A 27,610-nucleotide genomic window follows, 5' to 3' on the forward strand; every position below is an offset into this window, starting at 1 on the left:
GAGCCTAGATCTGTCTGAATCCAGAGCCTAGTCTGTCTCTCCAGGTGGAAGTGAAAGGAGTCGAGGCAGTGAGGGTGGACTTGCACGTGGCAGACTGCCCATGTTTCCTTAGTCTTCCTCCCTGGACTAAGTGGAGTTTAGTACTTGGGAGTCAAATTGGCTAGACTGATAAAAATCCTGGTCCTACCATTTTTTAAGGTGGATTATAACATTTAGTGATACATCAGGCTTCCCTAGTGGCTCAGAGGGCAAAGAACCGCCTGCTAGTGCAGGAAACATAAGGGATGCAGGTTTGGTCCCTGGGTCGGGAAGATCCCCTGGAGAAGGAAGGGACTACCCACTCCAGTATTCTTACCTGGAGAATCCCATGGACAGAGAAGCCTGGTGATTTACAGTCCATGGAGTTGCAAACAGACTTGACTGAGTGACTAACACTATTAACATTTAGTGGTACATAGGTCTTTTTAGTATGGAATTTAGTCAAATCTTTCTTTTTTTTCTAAGAAAGTAATATTTTGGTTTTTTTTTTTTTCACTTGGAAGGGCACATAACTAAAAACAATCTGCCAAGATAGTCTTTCATCTCTTCCACCCATCTAGTCAACAATTGTGTGAAATTCTAAGGGTTTCTGTCCTTTCTCTTTCTCCTTGTCTGGATTCCTTGGAACTGACATCACAGACATGGAGGAGTCACTGACCTTTGAAAATTCTTGATGGTCTTGAATGTTGTGGTTTTCCAGTGAGTTTGGGGAGGAGTTGGAGGGTACTGACTCACTGGAAAAGACTCTGATGCTGGGAGGGATAGGGGGCAGGAGGAGAAGGGGATGACAGAGGATGAGATGGCTGGATGGCATCACCGACTGGATGGACATGAGTCTGAGTGAACTCCGGGAGTTGGTGATGGACAGGGAGGCCTGGCGTGCTGCGATTCATGGGGTCGTAAAGAGTCGGACACAACTGAGTGACTGAACTGAACTAAACTGAAAGAACGTTCAGGGAGAGAAATCTGCTGCGAATAAGATCATATAACAATCTTAAGCAAATGTATTTGAGATGCCCACTGTTTACAACATGGTGAACACTTTGAGATGCCTGTTTATAACACTGATTATCTGGTTATTGTCAGTACTGGGTGGGGGGAGGTGGGCTGTGTATAGTGGGATTCCGTACAAAGAGAATTCAGTTTATCTGAATGAAAACGAAATACTTACCAGGTGCTTGGATGCTAGGAATACAGGATGAACAAGACAAGATTCCTGCCCTCAGATTGCTCATGGTTTAGTGGGGAGACAGACATGTAAATAAACACAAGTACTGTGCAGTATAATATGCTAGAGGGAGAGTACAAGATGAAACACCAAGGAGGAAGTGGGCACTTTAACTTGGGAAGCCAGGGAAGGTTTTGCAGATGAGGTAGTACTTATGGTAGCCTTAAAGAAGAAATAGGAATTCACCTGCTAGACCAGGAGCCAGACGGAACAACGTTCACAAAAGAACTGAAATTTGAAGCATGTAGTATACTTGCGGAACTATCAAGTACAAAGAGGGGAAAGGTGGGATGTAGATATGGCTGGAGGATTAGGTAGAGCTGGATCATGAAGGACCTTGTTTGTCTTGAGTAGGAATTTGGATATTAAGCTTTAGTCACTGAGGATCCATTGAGCAGTGGGATATAATACTATCATATTTGCATTTTAGATTGATCAGCTTCTACAAGCAACCACTGTGAAAAATGGCTGGAGAAAGGAAGAGGGAGAAATTAGGAAGCTATTTCCTGTGGTTCAGGTTTTGAACACCTGAGAGAAGATAAAAGACATGTAGTCTGTAGAAGATGTTGGATGGATCTGAGAATTCTTTAAAATTACTAAACTTTAGTAAAGAACTATTTGTGAGGATAAGGCAAGAGAGAAATCCAGGGTGGCTCCCAGGCTTGTGACTTAAGTGATAGGAGGGATGATGGTGCTGCTTGCTAGAAAAGGCAATTCTGAAAGAAAAATAGCTTGAACAGGTGGAGGGATAGTGCTGAGTCTGAAGTGCCTGTGGGATTCCTGGTTGAGTTGGAAAGAGTTGGGGACAGCAGATGCCTTTTAAGTCATCGACATTTGGGTGCTCAGGGGCATGAATGAAGTTCTTCAAGGGGATGATATAAAATGAGAAAGTGGAAGGCTTGAGGTTAGAACTGTGGATGAACTAACCTTTTGTGCAGGCACAGAAAGAAAAATTCACAAAGGTGACCAAGGCACAGAACGAGAGAGGCAGGAAGAGTGGTCCGTGTGTCTCAAATGCTACAAAGAGACACTTTAGATAAGCAGTAAGGAGGATGGTGATGGTCTGTATAAGACAGTGGTGTCCTTGTCTTTCTATTGAAGCCAGTTTTAGTTGGTCGAGGACTGACTATCAGGTGAGAAAGTACCATCAGTGAGTGTAGTCTAATTTAAAGAGTTTTGCAGGGAAGAAGAGAATAACAGCCAGCAGATAAAGTAGGAGGAAAATCTGAAGGAACACCCCTTGCTTTGTTTCATAATTTTTTCTGTGAAGTCGGAGGAAAGGTCATCTACTGGGAATAAGGGAGGTGATAAGGATTTGGTGGGAGGCTCAAGGAGAATGGTGAAGGGATAGGATAGTAGCCGAGAAGACTGGTTAGGTACTAAAGCAAAAGAAAGCAGTGTCTCATTGAAAGGAATGAGACAGGACATGATATATGTGTAGTCATATTACTCTGTATTATTGTGGAATCTTGTACAATAGCCTTGTTTAGTAGTGGAGAAGTTGAATGTGAGATCTATCCAGATTGGGCAGATGAAAGGATAAGGGAACTAGGTTTTTACAGGAGAATAAAGTGATCACTCATTATGTATATGTTTAGATAGGCAAGAAAGGACAAAGTGGAATCTAACCATTTTTCACGTCTTCTCTGCTCTCATCCTAGTCTAGCTCACTGTCATCTCATTTTACCATAGTTTTCTAAACAGTTCTCCCTAAATCCACTTGTGCTCCTTGTAAAGTATTCTTCCCACTGCAACTGGAGTGATCTTTTAATATTTTAAATCTGATTCTGTCCGGTTCCTGCCTATAACTCTTCAAAGGCTTCTCTTTACTTTTAGGATATTCATAAGATGTCAGTCTTCAGTAGGGTCCACTGGGCCGCCCCTTTGTCCTCATTTTTCACCATTTGCACCTCTCTCTACCTCCTTGCCACAGAACATTGATATGTTTCCTCTGCTCAGAGCATTCTTTCTTTCCCAGTTTGTCTCCAGTTCCTACTTATTTTTCAGTTCTTAGATATAATATCTCTTCCTTGGGAAAGCTTTTCTTGATTCCCCATATGCTATAACGCCCCTCCCCCAATGTTTTCCCCTATTATAATTACAGTTGTTTGTGAAATGTTGTGTTTTTTCCTCTATACTAGAAGCTTTGTGAAGATAGAGATTATGTCTAGTTCATGGTTATGTTCCTAATCCTGACCATAGTGCCTAGCCCAGAGTAGGTACTCCATTAATTTTTGTTGAATTAATGAATAAGATGGTTAAAGAATTGGATGGCTTAGTCTTGAGGCAAAGATGTCCTGAGGTGAGTTAGCAGGTTTAGTAGTAGAGAGAAACAGCTGCAGGGAGATGAGGTTGTAGCCAAAGTAAGATGTTGGGAGTTGAGGGCATGGTGGGGCTGAGTTGCTGAGGTAGAGATGAAGGTCTTGGCATTTGATGAGTTTATGAGACTTTAAGGCAGAAATGTTGGATAGATTGTGCAGGTGGGTGTTGAAATTGTTCAGGAAGGTGATAGGATTTGAACTGAGGAAAATATAAGGCAGAGTCATGAGTCATTAATAAACATGAGAGATGGGCACAGCCCTTTCCTGTGGTAAAAGAATTAAATGGCTGAAAATCAGTGCAGTTCTGGGAACCAGTAATGACTGTCCCTAGAGGTGGCACTAGTGGTAAAGAACCCACTTGCCAGTGCAGGAGACACAAGAGACAGGGGTTCGATCCCTGGGTCAGGAAGATCCCCTGGAGGAGGAAATGGTAACCCACTCCAGTGTTCTTGCCTGGAAAATCCCATGGAGAGAAGAACTTGGTGGGCTAGAGCCTGTAGGGTCACAGTCAGACACGACTGAAGTGACTTAGCAGACACACTTGGAAGCAGTATGGTACAGTAGAGAGAGCATGTGTTCAAAATGTCTGGGTTCAGATTTTGGGTAACCCACCTGACTTTTCAAGCCTTATTCCTTTCTGTGTAAACTGGGAATAATAAGCCTGCTGCAGGAGTTTTGTTGTTAATGAATAAGAAGTGTTTTTGAAAGTGCTTAATATTAACTTGTTATTCTTTTTAAATTATTTATTTTTAGCTACATGCAGGCTTCTCTCTTCTGGTTGTGTCAGGTTGGGGCTGCTCTCTGGTTTTGTTGCACGGGCTTCTCATTGTGGTGACTTCTCTGGTTGCAAAGCGCAGGCTTCAGTAGTTGCGGCTTGCGGACTCTAGAGTTTGGGCTCAGTAGTTGTGGCACACAAGCCTAGTTGCTCCAGAGCATGTGGGATCTTCCCAGATCAGGGATTAAACCCATGTCCTCTGCACTGAGAGGCAAATTCTTAACCACTAGACCATGAGGGAAGCCCTGACTTATTTTCTTGATTACTATCCTCACTTCAAGAGAGCATGAAAGTGGAAGTAGGGATGAGAAGCAAAGATAGTAGCAGAAGTGAACTTTGAACAAGGTACATGTCTTCATTTATTCTACTTGTTGAGTTTGTAATATAGGGTCAGCATAAACATTTATGCATGAGTATAGGTAATGGCAAGTACTGATATAAGGAAGAATTTTGTAAAAGAAAAAAGGCCACTGGTTGGCTCATGATAACATTGCAATGTTGACCTACCACAAATTTTTATGGAAAGAAATGCTTTATATAATCCTTTTCCATGAAAATTCCATCATTCCTGGAAGTAGATTTTACTGTTCTGGAGAAGAGATCAAGTACCATTATGCTAAAGAGGAGGGCTGGTGATTTAGTTAAGAAAAGCATTTTCTAACAATTAGAGCTGTCCAACAATAAAATGGACATTGTAGCAAAGAAATGAGTCTCCATCAGAACTTGTATTCTTGTGGAGACTGGATGATTTATCTGTCAGAGATGCAGTAGAAGGATTCTTGTGTGGAGGCTGATATTGGATTAAATTATTGCTTCAGTCCCTTTTTGCTGAAGAAGTTCAACTTCATGTCTCAACTTGAAAACTTCCTGTAACTTGTAGTAAATGTTAGTGATTTCTCCACTAACTTGAAAAGTTAGAAGAGTTGCTTACCAGTCCAGATCAGTGATTTTAAAATTATGGGAGATTCATCCAAGAATTGGCTTCGCAGGTGGCACAGTGGTAAAGAATCTGCCTGCCAGTGCAGGAGATGCAAGAGGCGCAGGTTCGACCTTTGGGTCAGGAAGATCCCCTGGAGCAGGAGATGGCAACCTACTCCAGTATTCTTGCCAGAAAAATTCCACGGACAGAGGAACCTGGCGGGCTGCAGACCATGGGGTCATAAAGAGTTGGACATGACTGAGTGAGCACTCACGAGCACACAAAGTCCCTCTGATTGGAAGACTGGAGGATTTGACTCCGATTTAGATTTGTCGAAACACCATTCAGTCAACAAATATTTGAGTGCCTTTTCTGTTTCATTTGAAAGTTTGAAAGCCAGCGTTTTCTTTTTTTTCCTTCCTGTGAGTCTTCTGAGACTCTCCTTCCAAGAGCCAAGGACTGTGAGTCTTCGTTATCACCTAGTCCCATTTGGAATTTGAGAAGTCCCATTTGGATAGTCCCATTTGGAACTGGAGAAGCTCAAGCCAGGTGTTGGTAGTGGTGAAGAAAAGGCTGCAGTCCTCACCTGTTGGGTAGGGTGAGGGTGGAGTCCATGGCATGCACCTTGGAGACATCAAATGTAAGAATGTGCCGCCAAAAAGTTTGGTTTAGTGCTTTGAATCTTTGAGCAAGTCATTCTAGATAATGTTGGACCTTGAAATGATTTTTAAAAACTGTGTTTGGAAAAGAATGATCTACTGTGTTGGCATGTGAGGTCTAAGATGCCGTGATGTTGATGGTTTTCATTGGCTTCTCTCACTCAGAAGCCTCTAGCTAGCTTGGAAATGGCCTATGAACCTGTGGCTTAATCAGCTTCACTCTTCTGCTGAGCACCTTTTTGTTGATTGTTAAGGAAATAGCATCTTACTCCAGTATTCTTGCCTGGAGAATCCCATGAGCAGAGAAGCCTGGCAGGCTACTGTCCATAGGATTGCAAGAGTCGAACATGACTTAGTGACTAAACCACCACCACCATTTGTGTGCCTGTTTTGTATTTCCCACATTGTTTCAGAAAGTTATTAAAGTGGCTTTCTTCTAGTTCTTTTACTTCTTCTTTTTAAGAGATAAAGTTGAAATTCATTTTGCAGGTATGCTCTTGGTTTTGGATTATTTATGTGTTTTAAGTTATTTGGACTGCTACCATCTCCTGTGACCTAAGATGGTGCCTAAAATGGGCTTGAGGAAAGAATCTTGTCTGTATTAGAAGAGGGGGAAACCACTCATTCACCTGTGAATTTTGAAGTAATTCAGTTCTTAAGCATTTTATCTAAGGAACTAATTTATTTAATAACTTAGCATTTTGAATTTGAGGTTCAGTTTAGTTCAGTTGCTCAGTCATAATCTGACTCTTTGTGACCCCATGGACTGCAGCACACCAGGCCTCCCTGTCCATCACCACCTCCCAGAGTTTACCCAAACTCATGTCCATTGAGTCAGTGATGCCATCCAACCATCTCATCCTCTGTCGTCCCCTTCTCCTCCTCCCTTCGATCTTTCCCAGCATCAGGGTCTTTTCCAATGAGTCAGCTCTTCGCATCAGGTGGCCAAAGTATTGGAGTTTCAGCTATAGCATCATTCCTTCCAATGAACACCCAGGACTGATCTCCTTTAGGATGGACTGGTTGGATCTCCTTGCAGTCCAAGGGACACTCAAGAGTCTTCTCCAACACCACAGTTCAAAAGCATCAAATCTTCAGCGCTCAGCTTTCTTCACAGTCCAATTCTCATATCCGTACATGACCACTGGAAAAACCATAGCCTTGACTAGATGAACCTTTGTTGGCAAAGTAATGTCTCTGCTTTTGAATATGCTGTCTAGGTTGGTCATAACTTTTCTTCCACGTAGTAAGCGTTTATTAATTTCATGGCTGCAATCACCATCAGCAGTGATTTTGGAGCCCAGAAAAATAAAGTCTCTCACTGTTTCCATTGTTTCCCCATCTATTTGCCATGAAGTGATGGGACCGGGTGCCATGACCTTAGTTTTCTGAATGTTGAGCTTTAAGCCAATTTTTTTACTCTCCTCTTTCACTTTCATCAAGAGGCTCTTCAGTTCTTCTTCACTTTCTGCCATAAGGGTGGTGTCATCTGCATATCTGAGGTTATTGATATTTCTCCCGGCAATTTTGATTCCAGCTTGTACTTCATTCAGCCCAGCGTTTCTCATGATGGACCCTGCATATAAGTTAAATAAGCAGGGTGACAATATACAGCCTTGACCTATTTGGAACCAGTCTGTTGTTCCATGTCCAGTTCTAACTGTTGCTTCCTGACCTGCATGCAGGTTTCTCAAGAGGCAGGTCAGGTGGTCTGGTATTCCCATCTCTTTCAGAATTTTCCACAGTTTATTGTGATCCACAGAGTCAAAGGCTTTGGCATAATCAGTAAAGCAGAAATAGATATTTTTCTAGAACTCTCTTGCTTTTTTGATGATCGAGCAGATGTTGGCAATTTGATCTCTGGTTCCTCTGCCTTTTCTAAAACCAGCTTGAACATCTGGAAGTTCACGGTTCATGTATTGCTGAAGCCTGGCTTGGAGAATTTTGAGCATTACTTTGCTAGCGTGTGAGATGAGTGCAATTGTGTGGTAGTTTGAGCATTCTTTGGCGTTGCCTTTCTTTGGGATTGGAATGAAAACTGACCTTTTCCAGTCCTGTGGCCACTGCTGAGTTTTCCAAATTCGCTGGCATATTGAGTGCAGCACTTTCACAGCATCATCTTTTAGGATTTGAAGTAGCTCAACTGGAATTCCATCACCTCCACTAGCTTTGTTTGTAGTGATGCTTCCTAAGGCCCACTTGACTTCACATTCCAGGATGTCTGGCTTTAGGTGAGTGATCACACTGTCGTGATTATCTGAGTCGTGAAGCTCTTTTTGTATAGTTCTTCTGTGTATTCTTGCCACCTCTTATTAATATCTTCTGCTTCTGTTAGGTCCATACCATTTCTGTCCTTCATCGAGCCCATCTTTGCATGAAATGTTCCCTTGGTATCTCTAATTTTCTTGAAGTGATCTCTAGTCTTTCCCATTCTATTGTTTTCCTCTATTTCTTTGCACTGATCACTGAAGAAGGCTTTCTTATCTCTCCTTGTTATTTGGAAGTCTGCATTCAAATGGGTATATCTTTCCTTTTCTCCTTTGCTTTTCGCTTCGCTTCTTTTCATGGCCAAAAGTTCTTTATGTATTGGTAGACTTTTCTGACAATTATGATATTGAAATGGAAGTAAATTAGATATTGATAATAAGCAGAGCAAAAGAGAATGTAAGGATCATAACTTACGAAGCTTTAGGGAACTGAAGTTATTTTTTTAAACCTGGAAATGATCTTAGAAGTCATCAAATCCAAGTCTAGGATATACAAGAGGCAACTGAGACCCTGTAAGTAATTTGACCAAAGTCACCCAGCTAATATATATAGGTGTAAGTAAAAGTCATATGATATGAGGGTAGTAGAAATAATGACAGTATGTTAACGTCTCTTTAGAAAGGAGAGTTTGTAAAACTTTGAGAGATGGATTGAGACTGGGACAGACCATTAGAAATAGAGGGGTGATGTGAAAGATGAAGTACCCTTGACTTTCTGATCTGAATTTTAAACCTCGAATTGATTGGTTTGGTGGTGGCTGATGCAGAGGTTCAGTTAGTCATTTAATCATTTATTCATCAGGCATTTGTTGACTGTCTACAATATTGTAGATTCTGAGCTAGATGTTGGGGCTACAGATATGAATTAAACATTTCTTTCTACTCCTGGACTTCTTGGCCTCTTGGAACAGAACCAGAAAGAATACTTTCTATTTTGTCATGTCTCTCCCTCTCAAAAAAAAAAAAAAATCCTACATGAAGTTATTAAGTTAGTGGACTACTGGTTTTATTACCTACAAATCACTGCTGTTTCTTTGCCTTACTATTTCTATGGAATGTAGAAAATTAGGATCTGATCACACCAATAAGTAAGCTGTGTCTTGGGGTCTGGGGAGGTATGATGAGAAAGTACCTGAGAATCATCCTTAGCATTTAGGTTGTTTAGAAGGAGATGTTTCTGGAGAGACAGTCACCTGAGCCCCCCGGCTACCCTTGGGAACTCCACACTTTTGGCATTCCCCCAGAGCAGGGGATTGGTGGGTGTGGTGGGGCAGGTATGTGCCTGGTGGCTTTATGAACAAGCCCTCTTCTGCAGAGAACTGTAAACCTGTCTGAAGCGGCAAATTTTGGTGAGAAGTTGTTCTTCTCTTGGTTATTGCTTTCTCAGCTGGGACTGCTAATTTCAGAGGAATGTGGATTGGTGCCAGGCTTACGGGTCAGGGACATAGTTCCTGCCAAAGTCAAGTCTGAAGAAGAGACCTTTTTCAGGTGAACTTATTTGGCAGTCATTTGTCTTGATTGGAGAAAAACATGTTTCCTGGGTTCATGAAGTTAGTGGACAAAGATTGACCTTTGTTAGGAACTCTTGGCATCTCTACCCTGCTTTGCATAATTGCAGAGTGCTTTATTTTGAGTAGTTTCAGATATCCATTTGCTCTTCCCATTTCCTCAGCTAGCATGAGAATACTAGTCAACTCGAAAGTTACTCAGTGTGTAGTATTCATTGATTCAGCAAATATTTACTGAGGGCTGGGTGCCAAGGACTACGCCAAGGGGTGCATGCTGAGGATGTGTTAGTGAATAAGACACACAAGCTCTGTACTTTCAAGAAACTTGTGTATTGGAGGAGGAGGCTAGACAGCAACTAATTAAAATAATTTCAAAGTATATTGAGTGCCTGGAAAGAAATAAATCAGGTGCTATGTTAGGGGATAATGCAGGTGGGAAATTCTTCAGGATGTGAGTCTGCTGCTGCCTTCCATTAGTTTGCACAAGCAAACTGAGGAATAGAAATGGGATACTCTAGAATGGCAGAGGAGGAGCATTATATAGGGGAAATAGGGAACTGTATGTGATGAATGGATGATAACTAGACTTGTGATGGTGATCACTGTAGTGTTCATAGATGTTGAACTATATTGCTGGGCACCTGAAACTTATGTAATAAAAGGGAAAACAACTAATGTTAATAAAGAATTAGGAAATATATTACTCTGTATAGTAAATTCAGTTGAAATGAATGAGCTAGAATGGTTTCCCCATTTGGTTAGGAAGCTGCTGATACTGGGCTGTGATCATCCCATTCCACTGTGACTTAGGCCTTCTGTGTTTATTTCCTCCTCAGGTGGAGGCTTGACTTTTGATCTATGTCCTCCCTACATCAGCTGCCTGAAAGTACTGAATGATCACATGACCCTGGACATGGATGCTGTCCTGTCGGATTTTGTCCGTTCCACAGGAGCAGAACCAGGACTGGCCCGAGATCTTCTGGAAGGTAAGGAGTCTTTGGGGGAGAATGAGAACAGAGAAAGTAAAATGTGATATTTATTGTTAAGATAATTTGGAATGTAAACTGATCAGAAAGATACTTTGTGTATGGTAGGCCTTACATTTAAGTTACTTCTAATAATCTATTTTGTGTGTGATCCCCCATAATTTCAAAATGCAAAATTCCTTTTTCACCTTGAATTTTTGAGTAGCTTTTCACCACTGTCAATTTATGCTTAGGTAATACAAGTGAAATTTGAGATTAGTCCACTAAAAGCATAATTTTAGGTCTGTAAGACTTCCTTTTTATATATAAGTGACTTGGATTTTCATATTTGGGATCATCCATATTTGTTTTTTTCTTTCTTTTCCTAACTTATATGGATCATTCTGTACAGAGTGGATTAATTTAATGTTTTCATTTTCCTGCTTTTGTTTACTTATATCTGTATATACATGGAAGTGTGAATATTCTAAATTTTAAGATCATTTAGGCTTGGCATCATGTCAGCAGGATTCTTTGTTTGGAGTCATAGTTAACAGATGCTTTTTGATGATGAAAATACATAATGACACAGTTAGGTAAACATTTTGGGGGATGGGCCAGTTCTTAGTAAACACAGGTAATTTTTTAGATTGTCAGTCCTTAGTAAGGTGTGGCAGTTTGACATTTACTTAGCTACCTGTGAGACTAGTGTTGATTTGGAAATGGAAGATCAGGGTTTAAATGGCTTTGCCCTTAATTTACATTTGCAGTTTCGTCTCCTACTACTGTTTGCCACAGTGCCTGTGCTCCAGCCAGGTCTGACTTGTTACCTTTTCCTGATCATATTAAATTGTCTTGTAAGTCTGCAGTGTCCTTTCATTCATTATTCTCCTGAAATTCTCATACTTCTAGATTCAACTCATATGCCTTCTCTTCCATTTGTAGCATGTGTTGAACACTTCTGTGTGTTTAGGATGTGTGAGCTACTTGAAATATTTTATTCTCACAACCATTCTGCAAAGTAGGTTTTATTTTTCCAGTATTCCAGTTTTAAAAAGCCTGAAGTCCAAGAAGTGAAGGAGAGTTTGAACCTATGTGATCTGGTTTCAGAGTTGGGCTCTTAAGTATGCTACAAGTTAGTGTTTGCATGCTGTCTCTCTTTCTGTTGCACACACATCCATGTACACGCACATTCATGCTATGAAAGAAAAGTTGAGGGTTGAAAGAAAAGTTGAGGGTGCTGTGGAAGTTTAAGAGAGAAACCTAATTTAGATATAGAGTGCAGAAAGGCTTTTTCTGAAGAAGTGACATGTGAACTGAACTCAAAAGGGTACGTAGAAATAGCAAGACAAAGTAGCTTATACAGGGACCCTAAAGTGAAAGAGTTTGACACTGATAGTGATTGTGGTAGGAAGAGTAGTACAAGAAAGTGGTAGGTAGCTGGTTAGATAAGTGGGAAGCAGAATACAGAGAGCCTTTGTAGGCTATGGTAAGGGTTGTGCATTTCAGCGTATGTTCAGTGGGAAGCTGGTGAAGAATTTTAATCAGGGGAGTGAAATGACTGGATTTAAGTTTTTGAACAGGATACTGATTAAAGATAATGGAGCTGACTGGAAGGTGGCCAGAAATGAAGTGGTAAAGTCAGTTAAGAATATTGTCATAGTTCAGGTGAGTGGTGATGGTGACTTGGACTACAACAAAGTGAGAAGTGGGTGGGTTTAAGATGTAATTTAGAAAGGGAACCAAAGGACCTGATCCTCATTTTCTGTCTCTTCCTGTCTCTCACATTTTCCTTTGAAAGTTAACTCTGGTTATACTGTAAAGAACAATTTATAGGGGGTAGGGACTAGCAGTAAAGAGACCAGAGAGCCAGCTCCCAGAAGACCAAAGACCGGGTGACAATATGAGGACTTGAATTGGGGCAGAGATGATAAAAATGGACAAGAAAGAATAGATTTGAGAGAGATTTTAGGGGTGCAAACAACCCTGAGAATTGAATAGTGAGGGAAGAGGAAAAGTAGGGTCTGAGGAATGGTGAAGAGCTAAAATGACTATAGTTTCTGGCCTGGAGGGGTTGAGATGCCATTCCTGATTCAGGGAATATAGAAGAAGGAGAAGAAGCAAGCTTTAGGAGGAAAGATGATGGACATTCAGTTTTAGTTGTATGGACTGTTGGGAGGACCTGATTTTAAGCAGTTTAGCAGGCAGTTGGAAAGAATGATCTGGTGCTCAAGACAGATCATTTATTCATTCATTGGTGCAGGACAAAAGTCCTCCATTCTTCAACAGATATTTGTTGAGTACCTATTATGTGCCAACTTCTAGATGCTTAAACAAAACAAACAAAAATCTCTGCCTTTACATTCTAGAATAAGAGTCAGTAAACATGATAACCAAGTAAATTGTAAACTACTATATTACAATGTGTTAGGTGCTATGAAAAATGGTCGGGAATGGTGAGGCAGGTTGTGATTTTTAATTGGGTAGTCAAGGTAGGCCTTATTAATTTATTAAGAGTGTGACCTTTGAGCAAATACCTGAAGGGATTGACTGTGTAGATATAATGGAGATAGAGCCTTCTAGACAGTGGGAATAGTTGGTGAAAGGCTGTAAGTGGGAGCAGTCTTAGCAAGTTTCTGGGACCAGGAAAGAGGCCAGTATGACTGATGCAGACTGAGCAGAAGGAGTTGGAGCAAATGGTGAACCTGATGGTTCAGAAGTAAATTCATCCAGCATGGATGATTAATATGGCTTAACTGGAGAATTATAATTACAACAAGAAGCGTAACAGCGGTGGCAGTAAATACAAGTGTAATGCTTTCTGTGTGCCAAGCATTGTTTTATTTTTTTTATTTTTTATTTTTTTTTAGCCACAGACCAATCTTATTTAAATCAGGACTGTCCAACAGAATTATTCCATCAGCCGTTCATGATCTGAATTCTAGTGGATGAGATCAATTTAAATATGGTACACATAAAAAGTCATGAGACACTTCTGTTTCATAATAAATAAGGCAGTGGCCAACTATTACTCATTGGTAGCTTTTTTGAGATAAGCTATCAAGTCCTCCCTCTCTCCCTTCTTCTTAATGCCAGCAAAGATCATCTTGGTTCCAGTGATGTACTTCTTGGGATTCTCCAAGTACTCCATCAGCGTCTCCTCTCCCCAGGTGATACCTTTGTTTTTGTTGGCATCTGTGTAAGAGAATCCAGGAGCCTGACCTGTCTTTCGTCCAAACAGACCATGGAGGTTTGGCCCAGTCTTGTGCTTCCCTCCCTTTTCCACAGTATGGCACTGGGCACACTTCTGAACAAAAATCTTCTTGCCCTTCTCAACATCACCCATTTTTAAATCGTTCTTTTTCTGTGCGCGACAGAGAAGTTCCCGCTCGCAAGCCGAACGTCCCGCTTTCTCCAAGCATTGTTTTAAGTGCTTTCAATTAATTTAATCTTCATAACAGCTCTATGTGGAATCATCTTCACTTTCATAGCCAGGGAACTTGAAGCACAGAGGAAAGATTAGAGAAGTAGGCCAGGTCATAGAAAGCCTTGAATATCAAACAAAAGAGCCTAAGCTTTATTCCGTAGGCAGTGGTGTATGCCACTAAAAAAAATTTGATTATGGAACTAAAATGATCAGAATTGTTCTATAGAAAGATTAATCTCCTCTTTGAGGAAGACGCGGTTGCCGTTGCAGCGGCTCTCTGTGCCGCCCGCTCCTGCTCCTGACTCACCGCTGTTCGCTCTCGCCGAGGAACAAGTCGGTCAGGAAGCCATAAGAAAGCTGTGGTACATATACACAATGGAGTATTACTCAGCCATTAAAAAGAATACAGTTGAATCAGTTCTGATGAGATGGATGAAACTGGAGCCAATTATACAGAGTGAAGTGAGCCAGAAAGAAAAACACCAATACAGTATACTAACACATATATATGGAATTTAGGAAGATGGCAATGATGACCCTGTATGCAGGACAGCAAAAAAGACACAGATGTGTATAGCGGACTTTTGGACTCAGAGGGAGAGGGAGAGGGTGTGATGATTTGAGAGAATGGCATTGAAACATGTATAATAACATGTAAGAATCGAAATGCCAGTCTATGTCTGATGCAGGATTTGACATGCTTGGGGCTGACGCGCGGGGATGACCCAGAGAGATGTTGTGGGGAGGGGGGTGGGAGGGGGGTTCATGTTTGGGAACGCATGTACACCTGTGGTGGATTCATGTCAATCTATGCCAAAACCAATACAGAATTGTAAAGTAAAAATTAAAAATAAATAAATAAATTAAAAAAAAAACAAAAAACAAAAAAAAAAAAAAAGAAAGATTAATCTCATGGGATCCTTCAGAATAGATTGGAGGTGGGCACTAGGTGATACAGAAATTGAATTAAGGTGGTGACGAATGAAATAGAGCAGAAAGAAGTGTGAACAGTTATGTTGTTTATTGGCTAGTTTAACTGGAGAAAGCAATTTAAAAAGTCTGTGGTAACAGACTTATCATTTGAGTCTACTGATAGTCCCTCCCCTCTATAATTTGTTCTTTACACTACAACCAGAGTTAACTTTCAGTGGAAAAAGAGTAATGATTCTTAAGTTTGAGGGGAATTAACAATTCCCTTGGATAGCCTGATGGCAGCTATCAGCTCTTTCTTTAGAAAAATGCACATACCTATAACTTTGTGTACAACTTCAGGTGACATAGGACACCCCAGAGCACATCTAGGCTCAGAACTCTCTGGATCGCAGAACTAGGAGACTTGGGCTTGTGTCCTGCTGAGGCCCTGGTGCAAACTAGCTGTGACTTTGGGCAAGTAACTCTACTTCTTAAGACGTCCTTTGTCTGTAAAATGACATTACTAGGTCTCCAAGGGCCTTTTCAGTTCAGAGAGATCAATATTCTGTGCTCATGGAGCTTTCTTAGGAAACAAACAGTAAGTAAATAAAGAAGTTGTGGTATTCCAGACTGACGTGTGTTGAAGGAAATTAGAGTAGGGAAAGGAAAAGGAGGACCGGAGTGTACATGAATATATGCTTGCTAGTTTTGGTAAGATGCTTAGAATGATGGTTCTGTGTCTTTCCTCAATTTTCCTGTACTCTCAGCACCCAGTTCACTTTTTGTTTTGTATCCTGACAGGAAAGAATTGGGATGTGAGTGCTGCCCTCAGTGATTTCGAGCAGCTACGTCAGGTCCATGCTGGGAACCTGCCCCCACCCTTTAGTGAAGGGAGTGGTGGCTCCAGGACCCCCGAGAAAGGGTTTTCTGATCGAGAGTCTACTCGTCCTCCCCGGCCCATCCTACAGCGGCAGGATGACATCGTTCAAGGTATTGGGGTACTGAGGGCTGTTTCTTTATATGGAATAAAAAGGAAGGGAGACAGCTGCTAACCAGAGAATTTCATGATCCTTTGGAAATGATTCCTTTCTTCTCCCACCTCCCCAGTAAAATGATCAGAGGTGAACTCAGTCCTCCAGCTGCTGGAACCCCTCATTGTTTGTATCTGGAGTACTGTCCAGATTAAAAGCCTTCTTCAGATACTATAAGAGAGAGAGAAGAAGGGTAACAATCTCATTGTCAAGATAAAATACACAGAATTCAAAGGATCACTATCACCTACCCTTTTGGAGGGCATTTTGTTAATATTTATTACTATTTGTCAAAATTTTAAAATGTATATATACTGTCTCGGCAATTTTGTTTCTAGGAAGATTTTATCATGTGTATGTGTGTGTATCCTTTTAAATAAATGCATACATAATTCATAAGTAGACACAAAGACATGTAGTATAAAGCTTGAAAGTTAAAGCTTGAAAACAACTTTTAATACCCATTAGTAAAGGAGTGGTTAAATAAATGGTAATCATCCATACCGTGGAATACTTTACAGCCATTAGAAAGAAAGAAGTAGAACATGATGGAACTTGTTTAGAAAAATCTCTTTACTCTATTGAGAAAGGTAAGATGCAGAACACTATAATATATTCCTGTTTATGTTTTAAAAATCATTATAAAAGCTATGTGCACTTCTATGTGCATAAAAAAATTGTACAAGGATACAGAAAGTCCTCTTTAGGGAAGGGATGAGGAATTTTGAATGACAGGGAGATTTCTCTTTAACACTTTAAACCTTTTGGTAGTATTTTTTATTTTTTACATGGGCATGCGGTACTTTTAAAACACCTTAAAAAAGAACTTAAAAAACAACATCACTATAGAATAGCATTAGACTGACTCTTTACTTACTTTGTGCAACATCCGTGGTAAATATTGGATTAAAATCTGCTACTCGATATGATTTTTAGGTCTTTTGATAGTCTTTATATAACTTAGGCCATGCAAATGAATTGTAATACTCTTCTGAGCAAGTTACGATCACAATTACGATCACAATGGAATATGTGCTGGAGAATTATAAGTGCCATGTATTCAAAAAAAATTAAATAATTTGGGGGGGCACTGTTTATATTACCGCCTTCCTCTGTTAAGTAAGAATCGACTATACCATAAATTCCTGATGAATATATCAGGAAAAGTTGTAGTAAATAGTGTAAATAAATGTTATTGATGGTAGATAAGAAAGTTCTTGAATGTGTAAGATTTGTCATTAATTTTCTTTTTTTAAAAATTTATTTAATTTTTAAAATAAATTTTGTTTATTTGAAAATTTTTTTCATTTATTTTTAATTGAAGGATAATTGCTTTACAGTGTTGTATTGGGTTTTGCTGTACAATGTGAATCAGCCATAAGTATACATATGTCATTAGTTTTCTATAATGAAAATCCTTTTTCTACATTCTCCAAGATTTATCAGCAAGATTATTTGACTCAGTCTGTTGATAGCCAAATGGAATTCTGTTTCCCTTATTCCCTCTTCCTCTCACCAAACAATGACCAAGTTGCCAAATGAATAGGTCCCTATTATGTTGTGAAATGGAAGCAGAAGACAGTGTCATGGGAAGAAGAAGTTCAGGCAAATTCCAAAAAGGGTAGAAAGAGGAATGTATATTTGGTGCTAATGTGAGTGCCTGAGAAAATGCCACTTTGTATATTTCACAATTATATTTGGCATGAGAAAGAGGGTCGTGAAATTTGGTAGCCAGTTAGACTTACAGTTTTTCCCTGAGTGGAAACCTTGTCAAGAGGTAACCATCACCACATGAGTGGAAAGTTCTTTGAGTGGGTTTTGTATGTTCTAAGGTGACTCCATTTCTCATTGCAGAAAAACGCCTGTCTAGGGGCATCTCCCACGCCAGCTCAAGCATTGTTTCCCTGGCCCGGTCCCATGTCTCCTCCAATGGTGGGGGTGGGGGGAGCAGTGAGCACCCCCTGGAAATGCCCATCTGTGCCTTCCAGCTTCCAGATCTCACTGTGTACAATGAAGACTTTCGCAGCTTCATAGAGAGAGACCTCATCGAGCAGTCCATGCTGGTTGCCTTGGAGCAGGCAGGTCAGTGAGCGCTTCCTTCCTGGTGCTCCTCTACCCCTCTGCCGAGGGGCTGGGCTTGACCAGCAGCTTCCAGTCTAAGCCTGTGATCTGATTGATGGCAGTCAAACTCAGTGGTCAGTCAGAGATGTGTACTGAGCTAGGCGCTTCTTCAAGTTAAAGAAAGGACACAAACAGGACACTTGGCTCTGGAAATTTCCTGTTTGATGGAAGGGAAATCAGATACACATGTGAAAGGCCTAGGAATCAATACCTAAAAATCAATACATAAAAAAAAAAGTGAATTATAATTGGCTCTGGAGCATCTTGTGAACAGAAAGAACCAGTGTTGTAGATGATACACAGTGGTGATTAACTAAGTCACATTTATTTATATAAACCTTTCCCAAAAGATTTATTTACCTTTACAATTATGTTTGTCTTAAATTATTGTTAAAATTAGTTGGTATAATGGATGAGGCAGCTGGGATTCCTGGGAAACCTAGTCGGGTATTAACTCCTATGGAAGGTCTGGGGGATGGGAGTTGGGCGCATGGAAAGGAAACTCTTATTTTTCATTTTGTACCCTTCCATACTAATCATGCACATCTGTTTATAATTTTTAAGTAGTTAGTCATTTGTCTGGTATGATTATAGGCCAATTTTTCTTTCAGTAGACTTTTCAGTAATTGAAGAACATTTTTAAGCATCATTCATACAATATTTTCTTTATGTAAGTAACAGGTTGACAATTGTAGGATGACTACAGAACTGACACTCATTTTCTTAGGTGTTTTAAGTATTTTATTTTATTGCTCATGTCTTTAAAATCACACCACATGCATGCTGACATGCTTACTGTCATATATGCAGATGATACTTGCATGACATTTTGAATATATTGTGTTGGGTTGATTTTCTTTTACTGATGATCGATCTGTGCTGATCTTTATTGCAGTCTATGACCTTGGCCTCATCATCCATCCCAGAGTTGTTCAGTCTTAGCACTATTGACATCTAAGATCAGATTATTCTTCATTGTATGAGCTGCCTTGTGTGTTGTGTTTAGCAGCCTTTCTGGCCTCTACTTACTCGATGCCAGTAACATCCCTCTCACCATTTGGGACAACCAAACATATTTCAGGATGTTGCCATATGTCCCTCAGGGGACAAAATTGGCCCCACTTAAGAACCTCTAATGTAACCAATTATACTCCCCAGATTTTGATGAACCAGATATAAGTGAAGAAGATACACAGAGTAATAGAGTGGTGGTTTGATTCTAGGTAGGCTTTCTAGAAGAGGCAAGCTTGGAGTCTTGTATTAGAAGTAAAAAAGTAGAGAGCTTTATGGATAATCTGCTCATCTCCCTTTCCTCGTGTTTCTGTAGGGCGTTTGAACTGGTGGGTGAGTGTGGACCCCACCTGTCAAAGGCTCCTTCCTTTGGCAACTACTGGAGATGGAAACTGCCTCTTGCACGCAGCCTCTCTTGGTGAGTCATGAGAATGGCCCTTCATTCCCTCACAGACAGGAAGCAATAGTTAAATTGCATGTGAAGGACTTGAGCCAACCAACCTTGATCTTGGAAGTGATGGCTCAGAGCAAGGTGTATGTATGTTTGTGTGCTGGTTCAGGAGAAGATAAAAGAGAGCCCTGTCCTGGTTGTTCACTCTTGTCGAGAAATGTATGGAGAGCATGGGATTTAGCACAAGTCTCACTCTGAGAATTGACCTCTAAAAGTGATGAACAGCAGAAAGCAAGTAGTATACTGTTTGTGTATGTATATAATTCTACTTTATATTCCATCTTTTGGTATATAAAAAAGATATGTTTTCATCAGACCCATGTGAGACTTGTTTATTTTAATATTATTTTTTAATGAACCTTTATTTAATGTACCTTTTAGTTTTCATTTTTACTTAGAGGATAATTGCTTTACAGTATTGTATTGGTTTCTGCCATACATCAACATGAATCAGCCATAGGTATATATGTATGTCTCCTCCCTCTTGAACCTCCCTCCCACCTGCCACCCCATCCCAGCCCTCTAGATTGTGTATGTCTAATCTGGAATAATGTATTTTTCTTTTTCTTTCATTTTTTTTCACTTCCAGTTGAATTGACATATAGCACTGTATAAGTTTTAAGATACACAGTATAGTGATTTGACCTGCATACATTATGATATGATTACAGTAAATTTAGTGAACATCCATCATCTCATACCAAATTAAAGAAATAGAAAAAAAAATTATTTTTTCCTCATGATGATAACTTTTAGGATTTACTGTCTTAACTTTCATGTATAATGTACAGCAGTGTTAATTATATGTATCATGTTGTACATTACATCCTAAGAGCTCAGTAGTCTTAGTCTTGTATATATGGAACGTTGTACCTTTTAACTACCTTCATCCAGTTCTCCCTGCTCCCACCCCCTGCCCTTGGTAACCACAAATCTGATGTCTTTTTCTGTGAGTTTGTTTTTGAAGTATAATTGACCTATAACGCTGTTATATCCTGGCACACAGCGTGGTGATTCAAATATTTCTATACATTTCAAAATAATCACTGTGTTAAGTCTAGTTACCATCTGTCATCATACAAAGATATTACATGATTATTGACTTATTTACTTTAAATTGATATACCTATTTAAAATTCAGTATATTATTTGCCTTAGTTTTTTAAAAAATGTCCCCATTTTCCAACCATTCCTCAAGCTTTGATGCTGATTGCCATGTGCCAGACCCATCTTGTCTGCTGCTACTCTGTGTTTTATTTATTTTTTAGCTTTTTAAAAAAATTGTCTGAGCCATGTGGCTTATAGGATTTTAGTTCCCCATCAAGGAATTGAACCCAGGCTCTCAGCAGTGAGAGTGTGGGGCAGTGAAAATATGGAGTTCTTACCCACTGGACTGCCAGCGAATTCCTACTCTGTGTTTTAATTTGTTAGACTTGGTATCAAGAGTAAAGGCTTTCTGGTTCTTTCCTGTTGGCCCAGTGGTTAAAGACTTCCCCTCCCAATGCAGGGGGTGCAGGTTTGATCCCTGGTTGGGGAGCTAAGATCCCACATGCATCATGGCCAAAAAACCAAAACAAAGCAGAAGCAATGTTGTAACGAGTTCAGTAAAGACTTAAAAAAATCTTGTTAGGAATTTGTAGGCTATGGTCTGTCCTCTGCTTTTAGGCTCTCAAAAGTTTCTGAGCCTCTACAGTAGGAACATCTTTTCTTTCCTGATTACCTTTCTGCTAAGTTACAGCAGGAGTTTCTTTGAACCTGGGCTTCAGGCCTGATATCCTTCATGCCAGAATCTGTGTATTATAATTAATAAGTGGAGTTGAGTCAAGGTAAGGTGTCTTGAAAGTGAAAGTGTTAGTCACTCAATCGTGTCTGACTCTTTGTGACCACGTGGACTGTAGCCCACCAGGCTCTTCTGTCCATGGAATTCTCCAGGCAAGAATGCTGGAGTGAGTTGCCATTTCGTTCTCCAGGGGATCTTCCTGACTCAGGGATTGAACCCAGGTCTCCCACGTTGCAGGCAGACTCTTTACCAACTGAGCCACCAGGGAAGCAATACAAAAGGTGTCTTAACCATTATGTTTTCTTGCCATAGGGATGTGGGGTTTCCATGATCGAGACTTGGTGTTGCGGAAAGCTTTGTATGCACTGATGGATAAGGGAGCCGAGAAGGAAGCATTAAAACGGCGCTGGAGGTGGCAGCAAACTCAGCAGAATAAAGAGGTGAGGAAGCCCAGGTGGGAGCACCTTGTTTCCCAGAGTTACGTAAGGGACTGCTCAGTGCCTCCTATAGGAGATGTCTCCTACTTAGGTGCTCTTAGGCCAGTGTTACTCTTAACAATCCTATTGAAATTCAGATACCACCAAAGGGTACATGCCTTCTGATAGAGTTACGAGAACTGGTGTGGGGAAGTGGGACCTGTAGAGGAGGTATCTAATGCTGTGCTTTTCCTGATAAGGCACTCGGTAAGCCTTTAGTGGCTGTCTTTTGCAAAATGAAATACAAGCTTGTAGGATTTTTCTATTGTTTTGGTTTTTTAATTATAATAAGCCTAGACCAATTTTTAAGGAATTATGTTTTTAACTCTTATTAATGTAAATGTGCAAAAGAAATTGGGGCCATATATACCATTTGTTTTTCATAAATTCAGTTTACTTCTTAAAAAACTGTAAAAGCATGAGTTTGAATGTTTTATTATTATTAGAATTTTATGTTCTGAAGATTTAAAACATGGAAATAGAATGGCTTATGTTTCTTTCTCAAAAAAGAGCTCAATTGTTAAAATTAGGATGATATTAAGATCAGAATCTGGTCTTTGATTAGCCAGTCTGCCCCAGAAGATTCCTGAGGGAAATGAATGCACAGGGGCAAGACAAGTAAATAGCATTCTTTATTGACACCAAACCCCCTGGCTTTCTGGTGAGCTGAGCTGGACTTTGTGGAGTTTTGTTTTTTTTTTTTGTCTGAGCTAAAGCCAGCCTAGAGTTTGTCTTCTTTGCTGTTGAATTCACACTATACCTGAACCTCCAATCCCAAAGAAACGTAATGCCAAAGAATGCTCAAACTACCGCACAATTGCACTCATCTCACACACTAGTAAAATAATGCTCAAAATTCTCCAAGCCAGGCTTCAGCAATATGTGAACCGTGAACTTCCAGATGTTCAAGCTGGTTTTACAAAAGGCAGAGGAACCAGAGATCAAATTGCCAACATCTGCTGGATCATGGAAAAAGCAAGAGAGTTCCAGAAAAACATCTACTTCTGCTTTATTGACTATGCCAAAGCCTTTGACTGTGTGGATCACAAGAAACTGTGGAAACTTCTTCAAGAGATGGAAATACCAGACTACCTAACCTGCCTCTTGAGAAACCTGAATGCAGGTCAGGAAGCAACAGTTAGAACTGGACATGGAACACCAGACTGGTTCCAAATAGGAAAAGGAGTACATCAAGGCTGTATATTGTCACCCTGCATATTTAACTTATATGCAGAGTACATCATTGGAGAAGGCAATGGCAACCCACTCTGGTACTCTGGCCTGGAAAATCCCGTGGACGGAGGAGCCTGGTAGGCTGCAGTCCATGAGGTCGCTAAGAGTCGGACACGACTTTCACTTTTCACTTTCATGCATTGGAGAAGGAAGTGGCAACCCACTCCAGTGTTCTTGCCTGGAGAATCCCAGGGACGGGGGAGCCTGGTGGGCTGCTGTCTGTGGGGTCGCACAGAGTCAGACACGACTGAAGTGACTTAGCAGCAGCAGAGTACATCATGAGAAATGCTGGGCTGGATAAAGCACAAGCTGGAATCAAGATTGCTGGGATAAATATCAATAACCTAAGATATGCAGATGACACCACCCTTATGGCAGAATGAAGGAGAACTAAAGAGCCTCTTGATAAAAGTGAAAGAAGAAAGTGAAAAAGTTGGCTTAAAGCTCAACATTCAGAAAATGAAGATCATGGCATCTGGTCCCATCACTTCATGGCAAATAGATGGGGAAACTGTGGAAACAGTGTCAGACTTTATTTTTCAAGGCTCCAGAATTACTGCAGATGGTGATTGCAGCCATGAAATTAAAAGATGCTTGCTCCTTGGAAGGAAAATTATGACCAACCTAGATAGCATATTCAAAAGCAGAGACATCACTTTGCCAACAAAGGTCCGTCTAGTCAAGGATATGGTTTTTCCAGTAGTCATGTATGGATGTGAGAGTTGGACTATAAAGAAAGCTGAGTGCAGAAGAATTGATGCTTTTGAACTGTGGTGTTGAAGAAGGCTCTTGAGAGTCCCTTGGACTGCCAGGAGATCCAACCAGTCCATCCTAAAGGAGATCAGTCTTGGGTGTTCATTGGAGGGACTGATGTTGAAGCTGAAACTCCAGTACTTTGGCCACCTGATGCGGAGAGCTGACTCATTTGAAAAGACCCTGATGCTGGGAAAGATTGAGGGCAGAAGGAGAAGGGGACGACAGAGGATGAGATGGTTGGATGGCATCACCGACACAATGGACATGGGTTTGGGTGGACTCCGGGAGTTGGTGATGGACAGAGAGGCCTGGCGTGCTGCGGTTCATGGGGTCGCAAAAAATCGGACACGACTGAGCGGCTGAACTGCACTGATACCTGAACCTTAGATTTGATCACTTCAGACAGGAAAAGGCCAAACCAGATCATGCCATTAGTTAAGCAGACATGACAGCCACAGTCAGAGGATAGATACCAATTCCAGCTATATTAAGCTATTTATTTATAGTTATTATTTTAAAGGTGGGGTTAGGAGCTTCCCTGGTGGCTCAGTGGTAAAGAATCTGCCTGCCAATGCAGGAGACACAGGTTCGATCCCTGCTCTGGGAAGAGTCCACATGCCTCAGAGCAGCTGAGCTCCTGAGCCACAACTACTGAGCCAGCGCTCTGGAGCCCAGGAGCAGCAACCATTGAAGCCCACGTGCCCGAGTCAGTGCTGTGCAACCAGAGAAGCCACCACTATGAGAAACCTGTGCACTACAGCTGGAGAGTAGACCCCCTCGCTGCAACCAGAGAAGGCCCACGCAGCATCAAAGACCCAGTAGAGCCAACAGAATAAACGGGGGTTACGTGATGATGGTAGTTAAACAGGAGACTCAGAAATTCTGAAATTCTGTTCTTGGTCAGCCACCTTTTCCCTCTCAAAGTCCCCAGATGGAAATACATGCCTCATGAATAGTAGATATTGAAAGAGTAGTCTTTTTACTCCTTTTGCTCAACACATTGAAAGTTCCATATGGGAATGAGGCAATTCTTTTAGCTCAGACGATTTATAGCACTATAGTAGGGGTGGGGAAAGGGAGGTGGACCGGGGAGCTACGTTTAGCCAGTACCAAACACCAAGCAAATTAAATTGGTTTTGATTTCCCAGGCCTCCCTGTTTTGTTGTTGAAAATGGTGGTAAAACCCGGTAAGAACGTTTTCAGCCTAGAAGGGTACACCACCTAGTGGCTGTGTGTATAGAAACAGCAGCGAAAATAGGTGAGAGGAAGAGGGAGACAGAGCCTCATGAATGTGTATCAGGGACCATTTATCAGAGTGAACAGAGCACCCCATATATAAATTGTGCATTCTTCTTACTTTGAGTTGAAAGAAAAAGTTATAGAATTATACAAATTGAAAATAGCTTTGTTGTGTTTTTGTTGTTGTTTTTATTATTAAAGTAAAATATGCTCACAATAGCTCTTTAATTCCTTTTACATTTGTTCTGATACTTCTCATGTTTCCAGTGTGATTCTTTCTACTCTGTCAATGTGTGTTTAAAGTATAAACTTGGGACTTCCCTGGTGGTCCAGTGGCTAAGACTTCGAGCTCACAATGCAGGGGCCCCAGGTTTGATCCCAGGTCAGGGATCTAGATCCCATGTGCTGCAACTAAGAGTCTGCATGCTGCAAAGAAGATCAAAGATCTTGAGTGCTGCAACTAAGACCCAGGGTAGCCAAATACAAATAAATATTCAAAAAAAAAAGTATAAACTTTTAAAAACACTTATGTAGGCCAAATACAATTAACAAGATAGACTTTCTTCCAAACCATCATATACATCCTAAAGCCAATATAGTATTTTAAGACTATTTGTACTATTTCTTCCACTGCTATGATAAAAATTATAGTTTTACTGAGCATGTATTTATTGATTACTGATCACATGGTAAGCACTAAGCATACTGCTTAAAACATGGCCTTTTAAGAGTGGTAGTAGGAGATGGACATGTGAGTATATGATTGCAGCAAAGTAACCAGTTATGACTTCTGTGATAGAAGTCTGTATAGCAGTTCAGCAGGGAGGGCACAAAGGAAGCAGTGAGTGGCTGATGCACCAGGGAGATTTAGGAAAGGCTTCATAGAGGAATGATACTTGAGTTCTTTCCTGACAGTTGAGAGATTATTCACCAGGTAGATATGGAGTGGGTTGTCTCAGGCAGAAGGCTGTTGAGGCAAAACCTAGACAAAAGCTCAGAAGTATAAAAGGACATGGTGCATTCAAGGAAGTATGACTAACTAAATGATATTAGAGGGGTAGGTCAGAGCCCAGGAAGTGGAGTCTTTATGCTGTGCTTAAAGAGTACACCATTATCTAATAGATAATAACAATTCTTAAAAGAATTTGTAGCAGGAAGCAAACATCATCAGATTTTTTTTTTTTAATTTTATTTTTACTTTATTTTACTTTACAATACTGTATTGGTTTTGCCATACATTGACATGGATCTGCCACGGGTGTATACAAGCTCCCAATCCTGAATCCCCCTCCCACCTCCCACCCCACAGATTTTAATTTTAGAAAAATCTTTCTGGTAGCATTGTAGAAAATGGATCATAACAATGTATGACTAGAAGTAGTGAAACCAGCATCTATTACAGTAGCTCATGCTTAATAGTTATTGGCTAAAAGGATCCTGGTGTGGGATGGGTGAAAGGAGAGGAGTCATCAATAACTCCCTGGTAGTTCTAATTGGGTGTTTGAGTGATAGTTAGTGTTGCTTACAAAGGTTAGAAAACAGGAAGAGTAAGTTTTAGAAGAGGCAGAAGTTCCGTTTTGACAGAACAGAGTGTAAGGTAGTCATGGGCAGGTGACAGCCTTCAGTAGGCTGCTGGATGTGACCATAGAAATGAAGAGGAAGTCTGGGCTGGAGAGGAGGATATCTGAGTCCTGAGTATATAGATAGCAGTAGATGAGATTATAATAGTAGAAGAGATAACCTGGATAGAACCAAGGCTAAAATTATTTGACACAACATCAATATTTTTAAGATAGACAGAGTTCAGAGAGGTTGGAGAAAGTAGTGTTTTGTGAGCTGAAGGAAAAGAAAGTTTAAGGGGGAGATCAAATGCCACATGAATGCTGAGAAAGATGAGAACTGAAGAGTTCACTGAATTTGGCCAATTAGAAGGTCACTGTCTTTAGCCAGTCAGTTAGGGGAAGTAGTGTGTAGGGGTAAGGGGCATAGGCTGGAGGGCAGAAACAAGCTGGGTTACAGTGGGTTGGAAAAGAATGGAAGAAGTGTGAGGGTGATCATAGATTATTCTTTCATAGATCTTGACTATAACAGGGAGAAGAGACTGGACTTTGTGTACAAATTGTAAGACAAGTGCTTACAAATTATAAGACAGGAGCATAGAGTGGAATAACATGAGTGAGTTGGAATGGCTATTTCCTTTTGAACTTAGCCTCTAACTGCTTAATATACCTTGCCTGTCTTTCACACAGTCGGGGCTGGTGTACACAGAGGACGAGTGGCAGAAGGAATGGAATGAACTGATCAAGCTGGCCTCAAGTGAACCCCGCATGCATCTGGGTACCAATGGAGCCAACTGTGGTGGGTAAGTGTATCTAACTGGAGGAGCAGAAAGTAATTTTTGCTGAGTCCTCAGTGTCCAAAGAGTTCTGTCCTAAGAGGGTGTTGGACAGAAGGACAGGAGAGAAGCCATGACAAGGGCACAGAAGGGTGTA

At 40.7% G+C, this 27,610-nt stretch overlaps 2 protein-coding genes across 3 annotated transcripts in view; one reads left to right on the forward strand and one right to left on the reverse strand.

Moving 5' to 3' along the window:
* The window catches only part of OTUD7B (OTU deubiquitinase 7B), a 58,342-nt gene that overhangs the window by 21,717 nt on the left and 9,015 nt on the right, over window positions 1–27,610 (forward strand). Inside the window, exons 2-7 of one of the 2 annotated variants that reach the window (XM_040230762.1) lie at window positions 10,553–10,702; window positions 15,822–16,010; window positions 17,906–18,133; window positions 19,500–19,601; window positions 21,727–21,854; window positions 27,368–27,480. In XM_040230762.1, the coding sequence (XP_040086696.1) occupies window positions 10,618–10,702; window positions 15,822–16,010; window positions 17,906–18,133; window positions 19,500–19,601; window positions 21,727–21,854; window positions 27,368–27,480 (845 nt within the window). In that variant the 5' untranslated portion in view covers window positions 10,553–10,617. The remainder of the gene's footprint in view (window positions 1–10,552; window positions 10,703–15,821; window positions 16,011–17,905; window positions 18,134–19,499; window positions 19,602–21,726; window positions 21,855–27,367; window positions 27,481–27,610) is intronic. The other variant, XM_040230763.1, reaches the window with a different exon arrangement.
* LOC120855942 (cytochrome c-like) lies at window positions 13,541–14,096 on the reverse strand. The gene has a single exon (XM_040230812.1). The coding sequence runs from the start codon at window positions 14,025–14,027 to the stop codon at window positions 13,710–13,712; it is 318 nt and encodes a 105-aa protein (XP_040086746.1). The 5' UTR covers window positions 14,028–14,096; the 3' UTR covers window positions 13,541–13,709.

This window comes from Oryx dammah, unplaced genomic scaffold, assembly GCF_014754425.2.
Source record: "Oryx dammah isolate SB20612 unplaced genomic scaffold, SCBI_Odam_1.1 HiC_scaffold_28, whole genome shotgun sequence".
In the NCBI taxonomy this organism is placed as follows: Eukaryota; Metazoa; Chordata; class Mammalia; order Artiodactyla; family Bovidae; genus Oryx; species Oryx dammah.